The sequence below is a fragment of the Cydia fagiglandana genome, chromosome 3 (assembly GCF_963556715.1).
Source record: "Cydia fagiglandana chromosome 3, ilCydFagi1.1, whole genome shotgun sequence".
Taxonomy (NCBI): Eukaryota; Metazoa; Arthropoda; class Insecta; order Lepidoptera; family Tortricidae; genus Cydia; species Cydia fagiglandana.
In genome coordinates this window covers 13415669-13434961 of record NC_085934.1, presented here as the reverse complement: position 1 = coordinate 13434961, position 19293 = coordinate 13415669, and the positions used below count along the sequence as shown (strand labels likewise).

At 36.4% G+C, this 19293-nt stretch overlaps 1 protein-coding gene across 1 annotated transcript in view; it reads right to left on the bottom strand.

The window, feature by feature from the left end:
- LOC134680160 (agrin-like) overlaps positions 1-13537 on the bottom strand; it is a 112470-nt gene extending 98933 nt beyond the window's left edge. Inside the window, exon 1 of the mRNA XM_063539227.1 lies at positions 12857-13537. Within this exon, the coding sequence (XP_063395297.1) occupies positions 12857-13391 (535 nt within the window). The 5' untranslated portion in view covers positions 13392-13537. The remainder of the gene's footprint in view (positions 1-12856) is intronic.
- Between the last annotated feature and the right edge of the window lie 5756 nt (positions 13538-19293).

Genomic DNA, 19293 nt, shown 5'->3' with positions numbered 1-19293 from the left:
AGAAAAAACAATTCTATAAAAAAATTATATGCTCCTAACTCTTATAAAAAATAAAAATGCGATAAAAGAAAACGAAGGGGATATATAATATATATGTACGGGGACATAAGAAGATGATATATGTACATCTAATCGTATCAAAATATTTTCAGTATTCAGAGAGGAAAATGGGACCCTCTTTTCTATGGATAAACGGTTTCGGGGGTGGCCCTCCACTTTTGCCTTACCTAATGTTTTAGTGTAAAAATGTTTAAAGTGCAATGGTAGCACTTGGACTGGGCACCCGCATGGCTTCCCGCGGCGATACTGTAGTCTCGGAGAAAATAAAGTTCTAAAGTTCTTTACTTTACTTTATTTTATCTATCGACTTAAGCCCGTTACAGTTTTGTAATTACCTAGCGTATGGACCTAGAAGTAACGAGGACATAGTATAGAATAATTTTGTTACAGTATAAACATTATCTAAATTATCTAGAATTTCTAGTTATTTTCTCAAAATATAAATAAAATTAATATAGCAGGATATTATAACATTTACAGAGTGTATAAATTTAACTTGCGGTGTCTAAATTTGATCTACTTGCTTAGTTTTATGCCTTATCATGTCGAAAACGCTGGCTTTATAAAGATATTATATTTCGCCGTTTAATCTGTGTTCATAATTTGATAAAAATAATTATCATACCTCAAATTAATAAAAGCAATTTCAATTATTAATACCTATGGCGTAACTAAACAACTATTAAATTTGATCAAAATACACATAAAATTTTCTTATCACTATAGGTGCTGGTAGTAGAGTGTAGTAGTGTAAGTACATTCATAATACCTACATATTCAGACTATTGGATGTTTTGCTTGGTTACCTATTATATGAAAAACCAACACTTACAACATGTACATTTATGTACCTAACACTTGTATATTTATTTTTAAGAGTTGCTGATATTTCGACACAGTTGCACATGCCAACTTCTCGAAGTAACAACTTCGATCATTCGGTGTCTTCTCTTTTAGGAGTGAGTAGTGGGCATATTTTGGGCTAATAATCGGGAAGTTAAAAATAAATATAAATGATTAATTACCAAGTGAGCTTGTTATCGTATAATCTTCATATAAAATTAGTACCTAGCTTTAGGCCGGAGCCCCACTGCTGCGCACGCTATGTACACGACCCACGTTCCTATACAAAATTTCGTGGGCTTGCCCACGGTTTGTATGAAAACGTGGGCCGTGGATGTAGCGTGCGCAGCAGTGGGGCTCCGGCCTTACTGTGGGCATCCACATACTCATCTCATTACGGAATTGAGAATCGATGGCGCCGAAAATTAGCTATCAGGACGCTGAACCAGTAGCTCTTTACTGTTGTTCACGTTTTAATGGTTATTGGCTCTGTGACGGAACGCTTTGAGGTGCAAGTGGGCTCGCTGCCATTGTTTAGCGCTGCGGAATGTGTCAACTAATGCCGATGCTGTGTCCGAGAGTGATTGCTCACGTCTCACCTACCCTTTGTAGTCTGTGTGCTTGCTTAGGTACATACTCTATTTTCAAGTGACAAGATTAGATACAAACTTACAGTTTGGTAGTCAATTAACCTAAAACTACTTTCACTAGTTTGTTTTATTGTACATGGTGGGCGTCAATAAGCCGAAACAATATAAAAACTTATCGTAATTGGAATACGAGTAAAATTATGTAAGTAAGTAAGTGACGTTTTTGGTTAAAAAAAATGACATTGACACTGACAAATCAGTAGGTTTCGTATCGCTGTGACCTCATGCTGACATGCAGTGCGGTAGTGAAAAAATTACACTATGAGTTGTATATATAAGTTTATTAAGCATACTTACATATAAACATTGTTCGAATGGGGGCGTAAGCCAGTTGCAGAGGTCTAAAAATACACATTGTTAGCATGCAAGTGATTGTTAGTTTTAATTTTTATTCCAAATGCCACTGGGCCTTGTCACCGACATACAAATAAAAATATTTTCAAAAAAAATATTTTTAAAAAATGACAAAGTTTTTCTATGTCATTTATTATTTTTTCATATGTCAATGCTCTAGTCATAGCTTTATTGCGTAAAAATAGCAAAGGGAGATAAAATCTCAGTGTTGGATTTTTTAGGAATGTAGCTAACGGGTATTGAACAACCTACACTACGGTTTTAAATTTTAGCATAAAACTATTCTGTAGGTGTATCGTTATTTTATGTATTTAACTTATAAATACAATTTAGTTTAAATATTCATTTTCCATTGTATAAATTATATACAAATATACCTAACCCTAACAGTCACAGATATTGTTATTTTCCACTCTGAAATATGGTAATCCAATCCAGCGCTTCACGTTCGAATATTGTTGTCGGTATTTGAGGAGGCCTTGCACTGGAATGGCTTTTACAAACATGTCAATAAGATTGCTATCTCAATTCGGATTTATCTAAAATGTGCACATATGTCATATTCATTTTATCCGTGTATTTGTGTGCCTATTTGTGCCTAACTACCGGTTGTAATTGTGTGATGCAAGCTGATAACTAGTTAGTTAAGTACATTTAAACGGCTAAGATTTTGTTGACTTTTTCTTTACTAGTTACCTAACTTAGGAACATTAGTATAAATAGAAAAAATTACTAAGTTTGCTCCAGTAAAACTTATTTGATATTTCCAGCTATTTTACCATGTAGGCAGGCTTTTTTTGCTTTTGCTTGATAACTTCAAATCTGATGAAATCGGATCTCATAAATGTACTTTTAATTATGAGGCTGTGTTTAAGAGCCCTTCAACGTGCACACTAGCGCCACTACTAAATTATCGTGATTATTTAAATTTCACGACAGGTATTTAAAAATGGGGGCCGCTACGGACTGTATACCTGTCGTATATCACGATTATTTAGCAGTGGCGCTAGTGTGCACGTTGAAGAGCTCTTAAAAATAATTAAATGAGAACGTTGCTCGGTTTTAAATAGCTTTCGGTCCATTTGCCGTTGTTAGCGATTGATAAACAAGTAAAGGGTAAAAGTTGTCCGCACAGAAGCAGACCGGCGTCAGTGGCAACGGCGCACTGTCAACACGCGGGGCCGCGCGTAAACACAACTCCGCGAAAGCCAACCCCAGCTCTCTAACTTATTATTTACTAAGCGAAGACTTTGCTTTAGACTAAACAAGCGAACTCCTGCCACCGACGGTCGTATTCACGGGTGCATGCCCCCAAACGTTGAATACATTGTAATGTTCCAATCCGCAGGGCTTTTCATTAGCGGGCTCCTTGAAAAGGCCTACAAAGCACGGCACTGCGTGGGATACCTACAATCGGATTAATGTTCGCCAAGATCTGTTCTAACTTGAAATTGAATATAGAACCAAACAGAATTATTAATTGAAATGGTCTATAAATGTGATGTATTGGGATATTCCATGGTATGTATCGGGTTTCTCGGATGCTTTATTTATATTATTATACTGTATGAATTTTCCACGGTGTTGTTTAAGTTTTTGAAAAGTAGCAAAGTCTAGGAATAATTCATGGCTTCAATTTACAGCTGGCAGCCTATTCTGGCACTTCTATTCCTTTATAAGTTTCATAACATCCTATTTTATTTTTTAGGGTTCCGAACCCAAAGGGTAAAACGGGACCCTATTACTAAGACTTCGCTGTCCGTCCGTCCGTCCGTCCGTCCGTCCGTCTGTCCGTCTGTCTGTCACCAGGCTGTATCTCACGAACCGTGATAGCTAGACAGTTGAAATTTTCACAGATGATGTATTTCTGTTGCCGCTATAACAACAAATACTAATAAAAATAAAATAAAAAAAATAAAAATAAAAAACATACAACCGAATTGATAACCTCCTCCTTTGGGATTTGGAAGTCGGTTAAAAACAGAATAAAATAAAGATTTAAGTGGGGCTCCCATACAGCAAACGTGATTTTTGACCAAAGTTAAGCAACGTCGGGCGTGGTCAGTACTTGGATGGGTGACCGTTTTCTTTTTGCATTTTTTTCGGTTTTTTTTTTTTGTTTTATGGTACGGAACCCTTCATGCGCGAGTCCGACTCGCACTTGCCCGGTTTTTTTTATTTTCCATTTAGTACACCATATGCAAATTAGTGACCCAAAGATGGATATATTTTTTTTTTATAATTTTAAAATATATAGGTTCGAAGTTATTTAAGAAAATAGCCAAAAAAATACCATTCCCTTCCTTTACTCGTATCTCCGAAACTACTGAGTCTAAAATTTTGAAAAAAATACACACAATAGTTCTTTACCTATAGATGACAGGAAAACCTATTACAAATGTGTAGTCAAGCGTGAGTCGGACTTATGTACGGAACCCTAGAAACGCGAGTCCGACTCGCACTTGGCCGGTTTTTTTACCTATAAAGTCGTTTTGTATATTTTAATCATAGCTTAGTAAGCCAACCTTGGTCTGTTGAAAAAAATACTGATGTGCATATTAAGCTGACAGCATTACCGTACCTGTAACAATAAAGAATAATAATTAGTAAACACCTCTATTACTTCATCATTTTAAAGCGTTACAATAATGGAGCCCCCGCAGCATTGTTACAAATAAATCATGTCCTACCCACCACTTGGTGGGCGTGGTACAAGGAACCTCCAGATCTTGACATCATTATATTCTTCTAATTGTTTATGGCATCATTGCCGCTCCTTTCAATTTATCATCTATTACCATAAACAAAATTAACAATATTTTTGTTTTTCGATTTTAGCAAACTTAAAAATCTATAGATAATTTTTTTTGTTTTTGACTTTGGCATAAAAATCAAAACAATTTTACTGTAAATATAATAAATATCTTATTTCAGTAAAATATATTGAATACACAAAATTGAAGAACTATATTGTTATAACATACAAGATCCAGTACTTAATTTTCAATTCTCCGTCTTATACTCTAAGACCTTGGGGTTATTAGATGACCCCTAATGATATACATAGTGTAAGGAGTCACCAACTTAAATTAACTATTGCTCCTATTTCGGGTAACATTCGAAATTATTTTAAATTAAATTACTTTTACCAACTTCAAGCATATGTGAATGCCTCTTATTTTTATAAAATGTTTGCATGTTTTGGACTTACGTGTGTTTAAAACTCCACCAGTTTCCTCTGATTCCCAAATTGACCTTAAAGGCGCTACTAGGTATAGGTAGACACTAGTAGACCAGGTAACAGGAGAAAGCGTTCACAAAGAACTTAATAAATTGATATATTCGATTTCGAAATAGAGAACATAGCGTGAGTAATACGACTAAGCGCCACTTGCACCATTCTACTAATCCCGGGTTAACCGGTTAAACCTGGAGTTACCAGGTTAGTGTGATGGTGCAAGTGGCCCTAAGTAATATATTCTGTTCAACCTAAAATTTTCCTCCCATGCATTTTTGGAATAGATGCGTCATTCATCATACTCGTAAATACCTACCTTTTGTTATGCAAATCGCAATGACATTAAATATTAACACCCAATCGGATTCAAATCAACGGACTTCACTAAACGGTTCAGTTGCATCCGGAAATACGTGGGTAGCCCTACACAACAAAGCGATGGAATGTCGGTCGATTCGTACCTGCCTGTGGTCTCGTCACAACTCCACACATCTATGCCGTAAGTTAGGACTTTATTAAACAGAGATAGAGTTCGATCTTCTGTAACACATTCATAGTAAGAGCTTACTAAGATCGAGATGAAAGATAAAGAGTGTTTTAAAATTAAAACAAAACATTTGTCTTAGAAACATCGGGACAAGTGATTGATATTATTTTTCCAATATAAAGGGATTTGAGTTTAGAGTTCTTAAGTTTAATGACGCAGATGAATGATTTCTTATTCACATATCATTAGCAAATTCTGGATACGTGGAAGGGGTGGAGGGAGGCCTTTGCCCAGTAGTGGGACACTCTAGACTCATACATATAAATATAAATAAATGTCATTAGCAAAATTAGCTTGTCGACGATGAGTTACTTCTCTACTCTAGGTACCACTGACCAACTTTTTTAATGAGTAAATAAAAGCTTTATAGTGATAAAAACAGGCAGGTAGGTAGGTACCTCAAGCCAGTACATCAAGCCGCAAAATTACATAGCCATTTGAATGATGCGTTCATAATGCGTCCTCGCAATTTTACAGCTCACTGTAAAGTAATCAAACCAAGCTATGGGACCAAAAAGTTGATTATGAATTATGGCAATAAGAAACACTTTAAAAGAAAAATTCTAAAAAACTTTCACCCTGTAAACCTATATTCTTAACAATTCTCTTTTGAACAAAATGAGAGCACAACTTGTAGGCAAATATAGAACATCGAAGGAAGCTAACAGATCCCTAAAAGTTATTTAATCTCTTTATAGATTTCATCGTAAACTTTGCGGCGTGTACAGTGAAGTAAATTCGGATGCAATTCACTTAGCCACTGAAAACAGTGAGCGCAGCGTTTCAATTGAATTGAAGTTTTCTTGAAGCCACCAGGCAGCTAGGGAAGGCCCGTTCGCTTTATGACAGCGGCACCCTGCGCCGCCGTAACACGGGTTTACGACCGCCACATCCCCTTTCTGGCATATAGTTTCAAACTAAAACGGTTAAAGGTATTTCTTTATAACGTTATGAAGTCATGTCGCCTTAGTTACGAAGTTTTAGGTTTGAACAGAATCTCGTTTGCGTCTCTTACCTTGCATACAGGGGAAGTATATATATTTACTTTTATATTCATATTATAATTAACCTAACTTAAGAAGAAAAATAAATAAATATAATAACAATAACAATATCTTTATTCACAATAAAAGTTTAACAGGCACATTACAGTGAACCCCGCACTAGGCATGGCCTGTTAATGTAGTAAATAAAGGTAGTGGACCCCGCAGTAATTCCTCAGCCAGAAAAAACTTTACAGTATGATAAAGTATCAATAAATAAAAAGTATTGTATAAATATCCAAAGAATAATAGTAATAGTATTTAAGTAAATACCTAAAGTCTTAAATCGTTAATATCTTTTTACGGAAAAATGCTCCGTTCCAACTTTCGTCTCCACCGGAAATATTCATGTAACGTATTGCAACAATATATGACAAAACAATAAAAAAAAATCCCAGCAGAAATACCAATAACTTATTTGGTAAAAAAATTTCGGACGGAGGAATTACTCGGTTAAATAAATAAACAGCTTTGTATGTTTACGTATACATACCTAACTTAGGAGTGTTTTTAGGGTTCCGTACCTCAAAACGAAAAAAAAGAACCCTTTTAGGATCACTCGTGGGTCTGTCTGTCTGTTTGTCACAGCCAATAGATAGATATAAGTTTGTTTAGCATTGAATAACTTTTTATAGCTGAACTCTCTCAGTTTGCCAAAACTCCTAAAACGAATGCGTAATTTATTGCAACAGTAAATGGTGCACATTGCCGAATAAAACTATCAATTAATTTATGTCATGTTTGAGGAATACGTAGGAGTCGTAACCAAAATACCTATAATAACCGTACAGCGTATTGTAGTGGAGGGACGCAATTCTAGCCTGACCCACGTTTCTAGTCTTTTTCTGTTATGTAGGCCTCACCAAACCAATAGTTTTGCTTGATTTATTTTGATAAAGTTGTTGTTGTGATTTTCCGATTGTACGACAACTGCTATTATTTCAATTAAGCTTATCAATTTAAATTTCATTGTATGTAAACAAACAAGTACTAAATTTATTTAAAAAAAAAACCTTATTTTGGTAAGTGCATTTATGTATGGCAACTAGATGGTAAATAAAGCTTTAAATTTGATTATTGTAAGTAACTAGATGAACAACATTTTAGGAAGTTCACGAGATGTTCCTTATTTTAGAAGATTAACTATTCAAAATAATGAAGCCTTGTATTCAAAATAGTTTGTAGAAACTGATGCTTGTGAATATAAATATAATATAAGACATGTGTCCTGTGTCCTGAATAAATCCTGCGAGCAAATACGTACAAAGTCTCTACGGTTATATTTACTCTGTTAAGATCCTCACTTTTACTAAATACAACCAACTGGTATGCTAGGAGTGTTTTCAATTCAATATCTACTCACTGCCGTAACGCCGTAAAGTTCGTTATTGAAGTCGTAAAGCTGTGTTAAGAATTTCTCATTGCCATAACATCTCTTAATGCGCTGACGAATAAAATAAAATTCTTCCATATTATACTTGCAACTTCTTTAAAAGCAAGGTAAGCCTCTTACTCAAACTTCGCTGAAAATTTAATGCTACCTTACTAAACATAATTCAATTTGTACGCTATACTTAATACTTCTATCGTCGAGTGGTGCAATTTGAAACTTCAATACATCTTTCGTATGGATATATATGTATTTACTATAAAAAGCAAGATATGAATGCGATCAAGGATTCGTTCAGTTATTTAATGAGCTAGAAAAGTCGTCAACAATGATATAGGCGATCCCGCCGGGCACGCACAGCCGTCCGCTCAGTGCTCGGCGTCCTGAGTTCTTGTGCCTTAATGAAAAAGAACTCCTTTATGCGGATAAGGGTTCAATTCAATCTGGATAATTAACATACCTTGGTTTCACTGGGACAAAAATGCATCTAGTGATTAATTATATATCGACAAGTGTTATCGATATCGATCTGGACTAATGTCAAAATCATAACAACAAATGTGGCTCCTCCTCGAACTTATCGTTATTAACTAAAAGCGTCAAGTACACAGTATACTCAGTTCGAAGCTTTAGTTTTTAGACCGACATATTCTATCGACTAGTCATATTATGAGTTATGTGAGAACTTTCGGAATATTATACACTTTGTTACCTGAAAGGGGTTTCATAAAACTGAATTATAGCCATAACCTTAACTCGGTCTTGAGGAGGCTCGTAAAGTAGCATCTTGGGCTCTCACAGGACACGTGGAGTCGGGTGTTGTTAAATTTTATGGAAACTCCACTGGATACAATAGAAATATGTAAATTAAGCGGACGTCTTAAGTTACTGTACTCGGTAAGAAGCCTTTGAAATTGGCCAGTTAGAAAGGCATCTCGTAAATGGAATTGTCCATAACATTCGGGCGGAACAAGAATGTAGCACGTACGGCATACAGAGATCTGGTATAAAGAGTCCGTGGTCCATCGTTAAATTGGAATTCATGTTATGTTACCATCACAGCGTTCTATTCAGCTAAATGCAGGCAGGGAATACCGTGGCGCCCTCAAGCGCACCGTATTGAACTTGCTTCTTACCAAGTTAAACCATTCCATTTTGTCGTGCGAGACGTTAGGTACGTATTCTTACAGAAAAGAACATTTTGGAAATTGTGAATCGTGACCGCATTCCGGTTGCATTTAAATGTAACTCTATCCTCGACGGAGCAACCCACGAAGATAAAGATTGGACTAGAAATAGGATATTTACAAAGTTCTAAGCTATACACACTCGTAAATGACGGCGTAGTTTTAACCGAGTCTCCAAACAATGCGTCAGCGAAATTGTCTTATTCTTAAGTCACGTCCCCTTCATCCTCTAAGGAGATTATATTTATCACCCTTACCTGGCTCAGCCGTATGAAAACAAAAGCATGACAACGCATCACAACACACGGAAATTAATTTTAATGGATATTTACTGCCGAAATACCTAATACGACTTCTTAATAAAATGTAATGATTATATCAACTTATAAAATAACAATGGAAATAAAACTTGTATTCTTTTCAGTGTGGGTGTACTATAAATTATTAAGATGTATAATAAATGGTCATCGCTTATTGCTTGTTATGTATTAATCGATTCCGAAAACGGACTTTGTGTCAAAAAAATAACCGCATAGAGTTTATAATATCGTAAACTGTTTATTTTTTATATAAAATGCAAGTTGGCGACGCTCGTGCGGCGGCGGCGGCGCCCGCGGCTCGGCGCTTGGCCGGGTTTTCTCCGGCACGGCGCCCACGCGGCGCCTTATCTGCCGTGTTCTCACATAGAAATTTACACGTGCTCGCGAGTGCTAGAACCGTAATAACGCAGTCGTCGCATTTTATCTGCTAGCGTGGCAGCTGCGACTGGTCCCGGCCCGATATGCAACGTCGCTTATGAACACCCAACAACACCCGCGGGACGTGGGCGACCGGCCGCAGCCGCCGCATTTTATAACCTTTTTATTCCATTGTCACTCCGGCGAAGCGACGTAACCGAGGGAAAAATAAATTTTACTCTTTATCTAAATGTCAAATCGTTCGGATTCGATCGAATCAGTTTCCAAATAGTTTTAATAAATCTCCTTTTACGGCTTTCGGAGCGGGCGGCGGGTGATATCAAGCGGGACGTATAACAGAATCACGCGGCGACTTATCGTGTTATATTCTGTTGTGACCGCTGCGCTTGTTCGTGGTAATAATAGGTGAGTTTAATTGAAAGAGTGTCAATAAATTAGTTAGCGGCGGTCACCGACGTCGGTGGTCCCGATAAACTAAATCGTCCCCGGACGCGCGACAAATCCCGCAGGATCGGACCCTTGCTCTGAAGGACGACAGTTTGTTTTTATCTGCTGGCGGCCTTGTCTTCATTATAATAATATATCTTTCGAAGGGTTTATCTCTCAAAACAAATCTTTCGCTTATCTTGTCTTACTCCGCATTGATTTGAATTTTACGGTGACATTATGAACACAGGCTTCCTTTGCTTTGATAGAAAGTGAGTATAAATTTCATCAAATAGAATAATGTATTTTTTATGTTTGTTTAGAAGACCAATCACACAATTTGGGATTTGTTTTCTCACGATATGACCGCGCCCACGGCTCGCTTCTAAGAATACCTTTCGGACTTAAGGAGTTTATGTTAATTTACGAAGCGTTCCTAACTCTGGATGTGGTATGATAAAATTTAAAGCCAAGGAAAGGCTAACCTTAAGCTAAGTACTCATCCTCGTAAGCAATTACTCTGTAACTTAGGTAACAAAGTGTTAAATGCTTAACTTATTTGGCTTTGTCTTCCTTTCGTCATGTATACAATTAATGGCGCATGTTGAATAGTACGGATAGAATTTATAGTTTTAAGTCTAGCAAATTCATGTCCTTGATAATGTAATTTCCTACCGAATTTGTTAACTTCATTATTAGTTCATAAAGTTGTTTTATAATAGTATCTTTATTTCATTGCTGAATCACAATTAAGAGTATTTGTGTACCTATTTTTTTTTAATTACTTATTAAAATGATAATTTTGTTTGTTTTCCCCATTAATGTATTTTAAACCTACAGTCCTAGTCGCAGGTCTACCACTAATGTCTGGCGGTTGACTAAATTCTGGGACTAAAATAGTTTATATATAATATTTTTACTTACTTATCATATTACAAATAAGCCACACGCAACCAAGATGACTTCTTACCTACCGCCTACGTTAGCCGGCAGACGACCAAGTTACCTACGGAAATTTTAATTAATTTAATTTTTAGGACACTACTTTGAATCATCAGAACTTTACTTAGTGTGAAAAAGTAAAATTCATAGTATTTTAGTATTTTTCTCCGATGCATAATTTTTTGTTCGCTGACAGCGAGATAAACTCGTCAGTGTTTGTATATCTAGTAAAGATATGACAGGTCTTTACCATTAAGTAAGTAATAAAACAAACCGGACAAGTGCGAGTCGGACTCACCCACCGAGGGTTCCGTACTTTTTAGTATTTGTTGTTATAGCGGCAACAGAAATACATCATCTGTGAAAATTTCAACTGTTTAGCTATCACGGTTCGTGAGATACAGCCTGGTGACAGACGGACAGACGGACGGACGGACAGCGGAGTCTTAGTAATAGGGTCCCGTTTTACCCTTTCGGTACGGAACCCTAAAATAGTAAGCAAATTGTACAAACATGATATAGGTACTAATGTTTACTACAAACAGCAACTACTTCATCTACTTGTCATCTATGGAAGTCATGTCCAAAATCATTTCGGGCTTAACGGTTTTACGATTGCAGTCCAGCTATGGGCCCAACAATTCACACCCGATAATCATCTTGGAGATAAGCGCCGCCGGTATATCACAGGGAAATTACACAGAAATGCAAACAGACCGCGCATATATACGTTTACGTACCTAGCACGAACATACAGTTCACCAATTTATTGAAATATGAAGGGTTAATTAAGTAGCTACATGTACATACATTTTAAATGCATTTGATTGTATTATGTGCGTAACTTTAATTATAATGATTGCACTATATCATCACATCTAGTTATTTACTATATTTGCATCTAAATTTGCCAACGCTTCGGTGCGAACTGTAATGCTGTATACTGTAAATAATAAAAATAATGAATTACTATAGCATAGAAAATGAATTTATCTGTGCAGAAAGAAAATCTAAAATCATGTCAAATCTATAAAACCTATGATTTTTGTTTGTGTCTTTATTCAAGACGTACAATTTTATTATTATTCGTAGGATAAACAGATTATATAGTTTATAACACGTTTGTTAGTAAATTAGGTAAAATCACAAACAGACAACACTAAGTATGTATACAAACAAACAATGTAGGTTAGTGGTACACAACCACTATTTACAAATATTGCACAATGCACACGGTCCTATTCGAACTTAAAGATACGTCAAATATTTCGGCTAGGTACGATATGGATTAGATGTCAGTGTCAAATGTGACGTTTTTTCAAAGAAAAATGTCACTTTTGACACTGACATATCTAATCCATATCGTATCTAGCCGTAATATTTGACGTATCTTAAAGTTTGCATAGGGCAGACAGTCTTCCGTCCTCACGCATCAGTCGCTCGTGACATATTTTAAATATTTCTTGCAAATATCTTACCTTTTATCATAACCTTTACTTGGCGAGCATGTTCAAGATTCAAGGGCACTGGGTCTACTAATAATTTGAGAGCAGACGACGACTCATCGCTGGTGAAGAGTAGCGCCGACCAACCTCGAGCGCTAGCGCACCCCCGTCTCCAAGCTCCACCCTCAGCCAAAACGTACGCACGATTCGACGAATTACTTGTCCTAGTCTCGAAGTTTAATATTTCACTCAACACGCCAAGGTCACCTTTCAAAACTCGCCTTATCAACACTTTGAACACATACAACTTTACTTTCTTCACTTTTCTTTTGAAAACACTTGAAATTTTCCCGGTCACGATGTATCTCGACTCGGTAACAATCTGTTTTAACGCATTTCTGTTTTTAAATATCGAGTTATTATAAAAACATGGTGGCGGGTCGTTGTGAACGTTTATTACGGTATTCCGTTTATTAACTTTTCCCTTTATCACAGTTTCCGCATCGACTGAAAGCACTACAGCTATCGTTACAGCAATTGCGACGGCGAAAAAACTTTGCGCAGTCATTTTGATAACGTTATTTTCGAGATCCACAACATTGTGTAAATAACTATATAACACTTTAGAGCATCATAGGAAACATTCAAATTGTTTTCAATATTATAAGCCACATTTTTAAGTTTGGAATCGCACTGTCCGCCGTAAGGCTGTAGGTATTGTGGGAGGTGCGCGCGCGCCGGCCGCCGTACGAACATCGACTGGAGGCTGTATCGATGCAGCTTGCAGCCTGTTGCCACTACTTATCCCAACACTATTAACACTGTCATTGCCATTTATACATATTATATTGCCGTTTTCGTTTAAACGTGCTAAATTAATTTATGTTTGCATACCTAATTAATGATCTTTGCCTGTTTAATATAATATTATATATTGGTTTGCGGTATATGCATTACTACTATTAAATATAAAACAGCTCATTGTTATTGTATCTGACGCAAAAGCGCAAGAACTAGTAAATTAAGTGTACCTAATATTACACTCTCAATAAAAATTTACTATGTACAATATTACACTGAATTTACTTGAAATAACAGTCAAATCAAACTATAGTACCGCACACTGCAGTTACTGTCCAATGAAACTCACAAACTACGAATATTAGATTGCAAATGAGCAACAGTACATAGGCATACTTATGTAGAGCTACGCAAAGGGTGTACCTTGCTAAAATTTTACTTGTGCATCGTAGTCAAAGTGGTAACAAAGTTTCTATGGTAACAAAGGTATGTTACGACATATTTGCCTACTTTAGTCGTCACTGTCTATACGATGCTGACTGTACAGGTTATCCATACAACGGCTTTTAGGGTCTCGAGACTAGAATATAAAATCTGTACTACTTTGTCAAAACAGATAACTACGTTGCAAACGGGTATAATAAATGTAAATAATGTAACTATGTAAGTATTTACTTCAAATAACAGTCGAACCAAACTATAGTACCGCACACCGCAGTTACTGTCCAATGAAACCCACAAACTACGAATATTAGATTGCAAATGAGCAACAGTAAGTACATAAACATACTTATGTAGAGCTACGCAAAGGATGTAGGTACTTGCTAAAATTTTACTTGTCCATTGTAGTCAAAGTGGCCAAATCTTATTTCTATGGTAACAAAGGTATGTTACGACATATTTGCGCACTTTAGTCGTCAATGTCTATACGACGCTGACTGTACAGGTTATCCATACAACGGCTTTTTGGGTCTCGAGAACGGAATATAAAATCTGTACTACCCTGTCAAAACAGATAACTACGTTGCAAACGGGTATAATAAATGTAAATAATGTAACTATGTAAGTAATAAGTAGGTATGTATAAAAACAAATTTTACACGTTTATTTTCGTCGACAGCTTTCATCGCTACAAGTTAGCTACAATTGACTTAAAAAATGAGAGCACCTTTTAATATACCCTTTTTAGGGTTCCCTACCCAAAGGGTAAAAACGGGACCATAGGGACTCCACTTGACTGTCCGTATGTCTGTCACCGAGCTGTATCTCATGAACCGTGATAGCTAGAAAGTTGATATTTTGACAAATGATGTATTTATGTTGCCGCTATAACAACAAATACTAAAAACAGAACAAAATAAATATATGAGTGGCGCTCCCATACAACAAATGTGTTCTTATGGCGTGGTTTTGCGTAATGGTACGGAACCCTTCGTGCGCTAGTCTGACTTGCACTGGGCCGGTTTTTTATTTGATATATCCTATTTAATATTTTCAATTTATAAGTACCCGCTAGATGAGAAAATGGATATAACACACCTATATTATTCGTGAAAATTTACGAAAATGTAAAGGTTTATCTTAAACCCAAAAGTTTGTAACAATTGGAAGCCCAATAAACTTGCTAACGTTAGCCGTGACTAGCGTGTTATATTAGTCGGTAACCCTTAACAAAAGCGTAACTTTAACGTGCCCGTAGTTTTTGCTCACAAACAGCCGCAGCCTATTCCCCCGTCCAGCCTCGGCCACGAAATGCAGTAACAGTTGGAAAACAAGGTAATAATACCATCAAACGCTCGTATCGTGAAATCCCGGATTGGTGGACAAACCATCCAGTTTACCGTGTGTAGGCCATGAATACATTAGGCACCAGTGAGAGCGCTTACGGTGTATTATTCTCGGTTACGCGGCGCTAGCGCTCACGGTGTAGTATATAAATAAAACCCAGACAACTATATAAACATTTATTTACAAACGTCGAGAGACTCGACAATTATATATTTATAGTTTTGACTTATTGGTATATTTGATATTTTTGCAGTAGAGAACAGTATATGCCTTGCAGGTATAAATGATTCTGGGCATTTTTTTATTTATTTATTTACTAGCTTATATGGTGTCCCACTGCTGGGAAAAGGCCTCCATCCGTCACGGTTTTGAGCAATCTCCTGCCAGCCGTTTAGATGTACTTAAGTATATCGTTTATGTTTACAAACATAACTTTGCACCGCTTCGATTCGCATTGACAGTTATTTTGTTATTCAAAAACTTTACAAATACAAAAATGTGTTCGTCGCTTTACGTGGATTGCACGTGGAACTGCGTGGGCGAACAAGTAGTCCGATCTCCGTGACTGCAATTCCAATCGTTTACCGAGCACAGGCGAATCGAAAGCGCGGGCGAACCAATATAAGTGAGCAGTGTGATTAAGCATACTTCTTGCACATTTGGAGGATGATGTTAGATGGTTCACTCGTGAACTCGAGTCGTCCGCGCTTATGCAACAAATCGGAGTACTCGGCCGTGGTGCAAGCTCGGAGCAACGGACGGTGTCGCGACGTAAATAATTACAATCGAACAAAAGATAAACTATGCGATTACGAGACTCTGGGAATGCATAAGTAGTATGTAGAATAGAAGAAATGACGTGAAATAGGTGCAGATGTGTAGGGGGAAGAGGGGACACCTTTTTCGTGATATTAACAGTGCTTAGCGTCACTTAGCTTTCACTCTGACGAGTCGAATAGGTCCCCAGGTTAAAACCAACCTGCAAACAATGATAATATGATACAGCCTGTGGCCTGTAATAAGAGCAAAAATTTAACTGTAGCCTGTACTCCTCATACTGACCAACATTTTGTTCAGCAACTTTTAAAAATAACTTGTGGTTTGATTTTTATTACACTTTAAAGTTTATTCTAAGACGTTTATTCTAAAGTGTATTGCGAATTTTGTTATGTTTAAGGCGTGACAAGCAACGTTAATCACAATGATATGGCGAGGCGATGGCGTCCATTTGTATGAAAAATAGGGACTCTAAATACTTAATAATTTTTAAAACTTGTTGAACAAAAGTGTCATCGTTTGAGGAGTACAATCTATGTTTTAATTATTTGCTCGTGTTACAGGCCACACCCGGTATAATATAACTCCATATAGGTTATAAGCGTTCCAAACTGAAGCGCTTACCTAATACTTCTTCACTAATACTAATTGTACACGTTGTCTTTAGTCGCGCCTAGGCAAGCGAGAGAAAGAGGCAAGCAGATATTCAACAACGGGTGTAACAAAGATAAATGGTATGCGAAAATTAATCAGCAAAAGCACATTAATTTCCTAACTGGGATGCAACTTGCGTGAGCACGTTTGCTGCATCCCATTTAGGGCAGACCATGCGTTGTGCTGGTTTGGCGGCGGAGACTGCTGCCAAGCAAAAGCACGTTAAATACTCCGCACTGGCATCCGCTTACGATTTTGTGCCGGTAGCACTGGAGACAGCGGGGCCGTGGGGAGTCGAAGCTCGCCGACTTTTTGGGGAAATAGGCCGGCGTTTGCGGGAGAGAGGTGGTGATCCTCGCTCTGGGTCGTACTTGGTTCAACAGGTCTCCATAGCAGTTCAGCGGGGGAATGCTGCAGGCATTATGGGGACCTTTGAGCCAGGTACGATGCAGGGTGGGTTATTTTAAGCTTTGTGTAGGTTAAGTTTTATTTGAATTATTTTTAGGGTTTTTTACAATATTTGTATTAATGATGTGTAATATTATGATTGTATAAAATATTTCCTAACTAATTTAATAGAAAGATATGAAAGTATTAATTATGATCCTTATGTATAACCTATCTACATATAGTTATATCTATAATTAGGTAATTTAATTGCAAAATAAAAGATAGGACATACACGTTATTCAATTAATCCAGACATTCTTGGAGTATATGAGCAGCTTAAGTGTCAAGACTTTATTTATGACTATTAAGCCGTGATCATAAAACCGATAAAATTTATTGACAGTTAGGAAGTAGGAATTACGTCTTTAACACTTGCAAAACTTTTCTCATCTCTAAAATATGTAAATTGCAAATTAAATACGATCAAACAAGAGATATGAAAACTATATCAATAAAACGACAGACCAGTTTACGACATTAAATAGTAGGTATACAAATAAATAAATAAAAATAAATAAATAAATAATATTTACTTACTTACTTACTATACATAAACAGTAACACCTACAATTAGATTTTTTTTTGGGGAAAGAGTTAAAGTTATCCTATTTCTTCAGAAATATGTAGGTAAGTGTGGACTTTGTATAAAGTTAATAAATGATAACAAAACCAATCTTAAAAGGTGTTTTAATAAAAAAAGTATGATCTTTCTTCCATATATTTCCCTACCAAAACATGTCCAGATGCGTTACATAATATTGTACATTTACTTATGAATGACGCGATTACTTGATTTTGATGTTCATATGAAAAATAAATTCAGCCAATTTTTTTCTATAAAGATCGACTCACGCTTGAGGTTATTCTGTAATTTAGGCCCAGAGGTAGTAACCAACAAACCAACCATTGTAGAATCCATTCGGAAAGAGAAGAGTCGAAGAGTTAGGCGCAGACTCTATTGAATAAGAATAAGAAATATTTGTTAGCACAAAAAAGCTAAGAAAAAACTTCAAAATTATCTTTCTTAATTCCCAGCCAACTTTGCTGCAGCGACACTGCGTTAATTAAAACTTAAACTGTGGTTACTTACAGTAGGTTGCGTTGTTTAGTGTTATTGTACTAAACCGTCTAGTTATAAATAAAAAGTAAGGAGACACAAAGTAATTGGACTGGTTCATCATATTTCAATAACCTTGTATAACAAGCAGTGGAAGACTACCCACTGCGCCAATGCTGCTACCAACTTGCTACCAACATTTAAATGTTTTCTTAAACTAGCCGTTTTCCGTATATATTAGACTCGCTGAGCATAACTTGTGTCAATATTAAAATGGATATTTATTTTACGATCACTGTGAAAGTTTCATACTGTATAAAGCATTTGCTGTTTTATCAGTTAATTCCATTTACTATATACTGTATCGGATCGCTTTTACGATGACTTGGCTTGATGTTATTTAACATTCATACACCGATAGAAAATCAAATTGAACGTTGCATCTATTGTTGGCGATTGCTCCACCGACAAGAGCAAAACTCTTAAGTTATGATGATGATGATGATCTATTGTTTAGAAAGGTAAACACACAGTACACCTAGGGATATTGTCGAGAATTTTCCCAAGGAACTTTCCCAATTCATGAGGTGCATACCCACTGTTTACTGTAAAAATTATGAAATATTCGTGTTCGGACAAACTTTAATCAGAACCTAAGTCAAATATGACTATAATAAAATAAAATAATAATGTCAAGAAATAAATTTATCAATAACAATCGAGATGCGCCAATGCATGTGAGTGACAGACAATTAACTTTTCTCATTTCGGGTTCTACGAGCATTTGCAAAGAGTCCATCCAGCCGTTTGTTCAAGAAGGCCACTTAACTAACAAACTTGTACTAAATGTCACTTAAACTGTATAACAACGCCTTCACTTCGTCTGGAAAAAATTGGCGCCACTTACTTAGCAATAAGTCATAAATATTTACGGTACGATTGT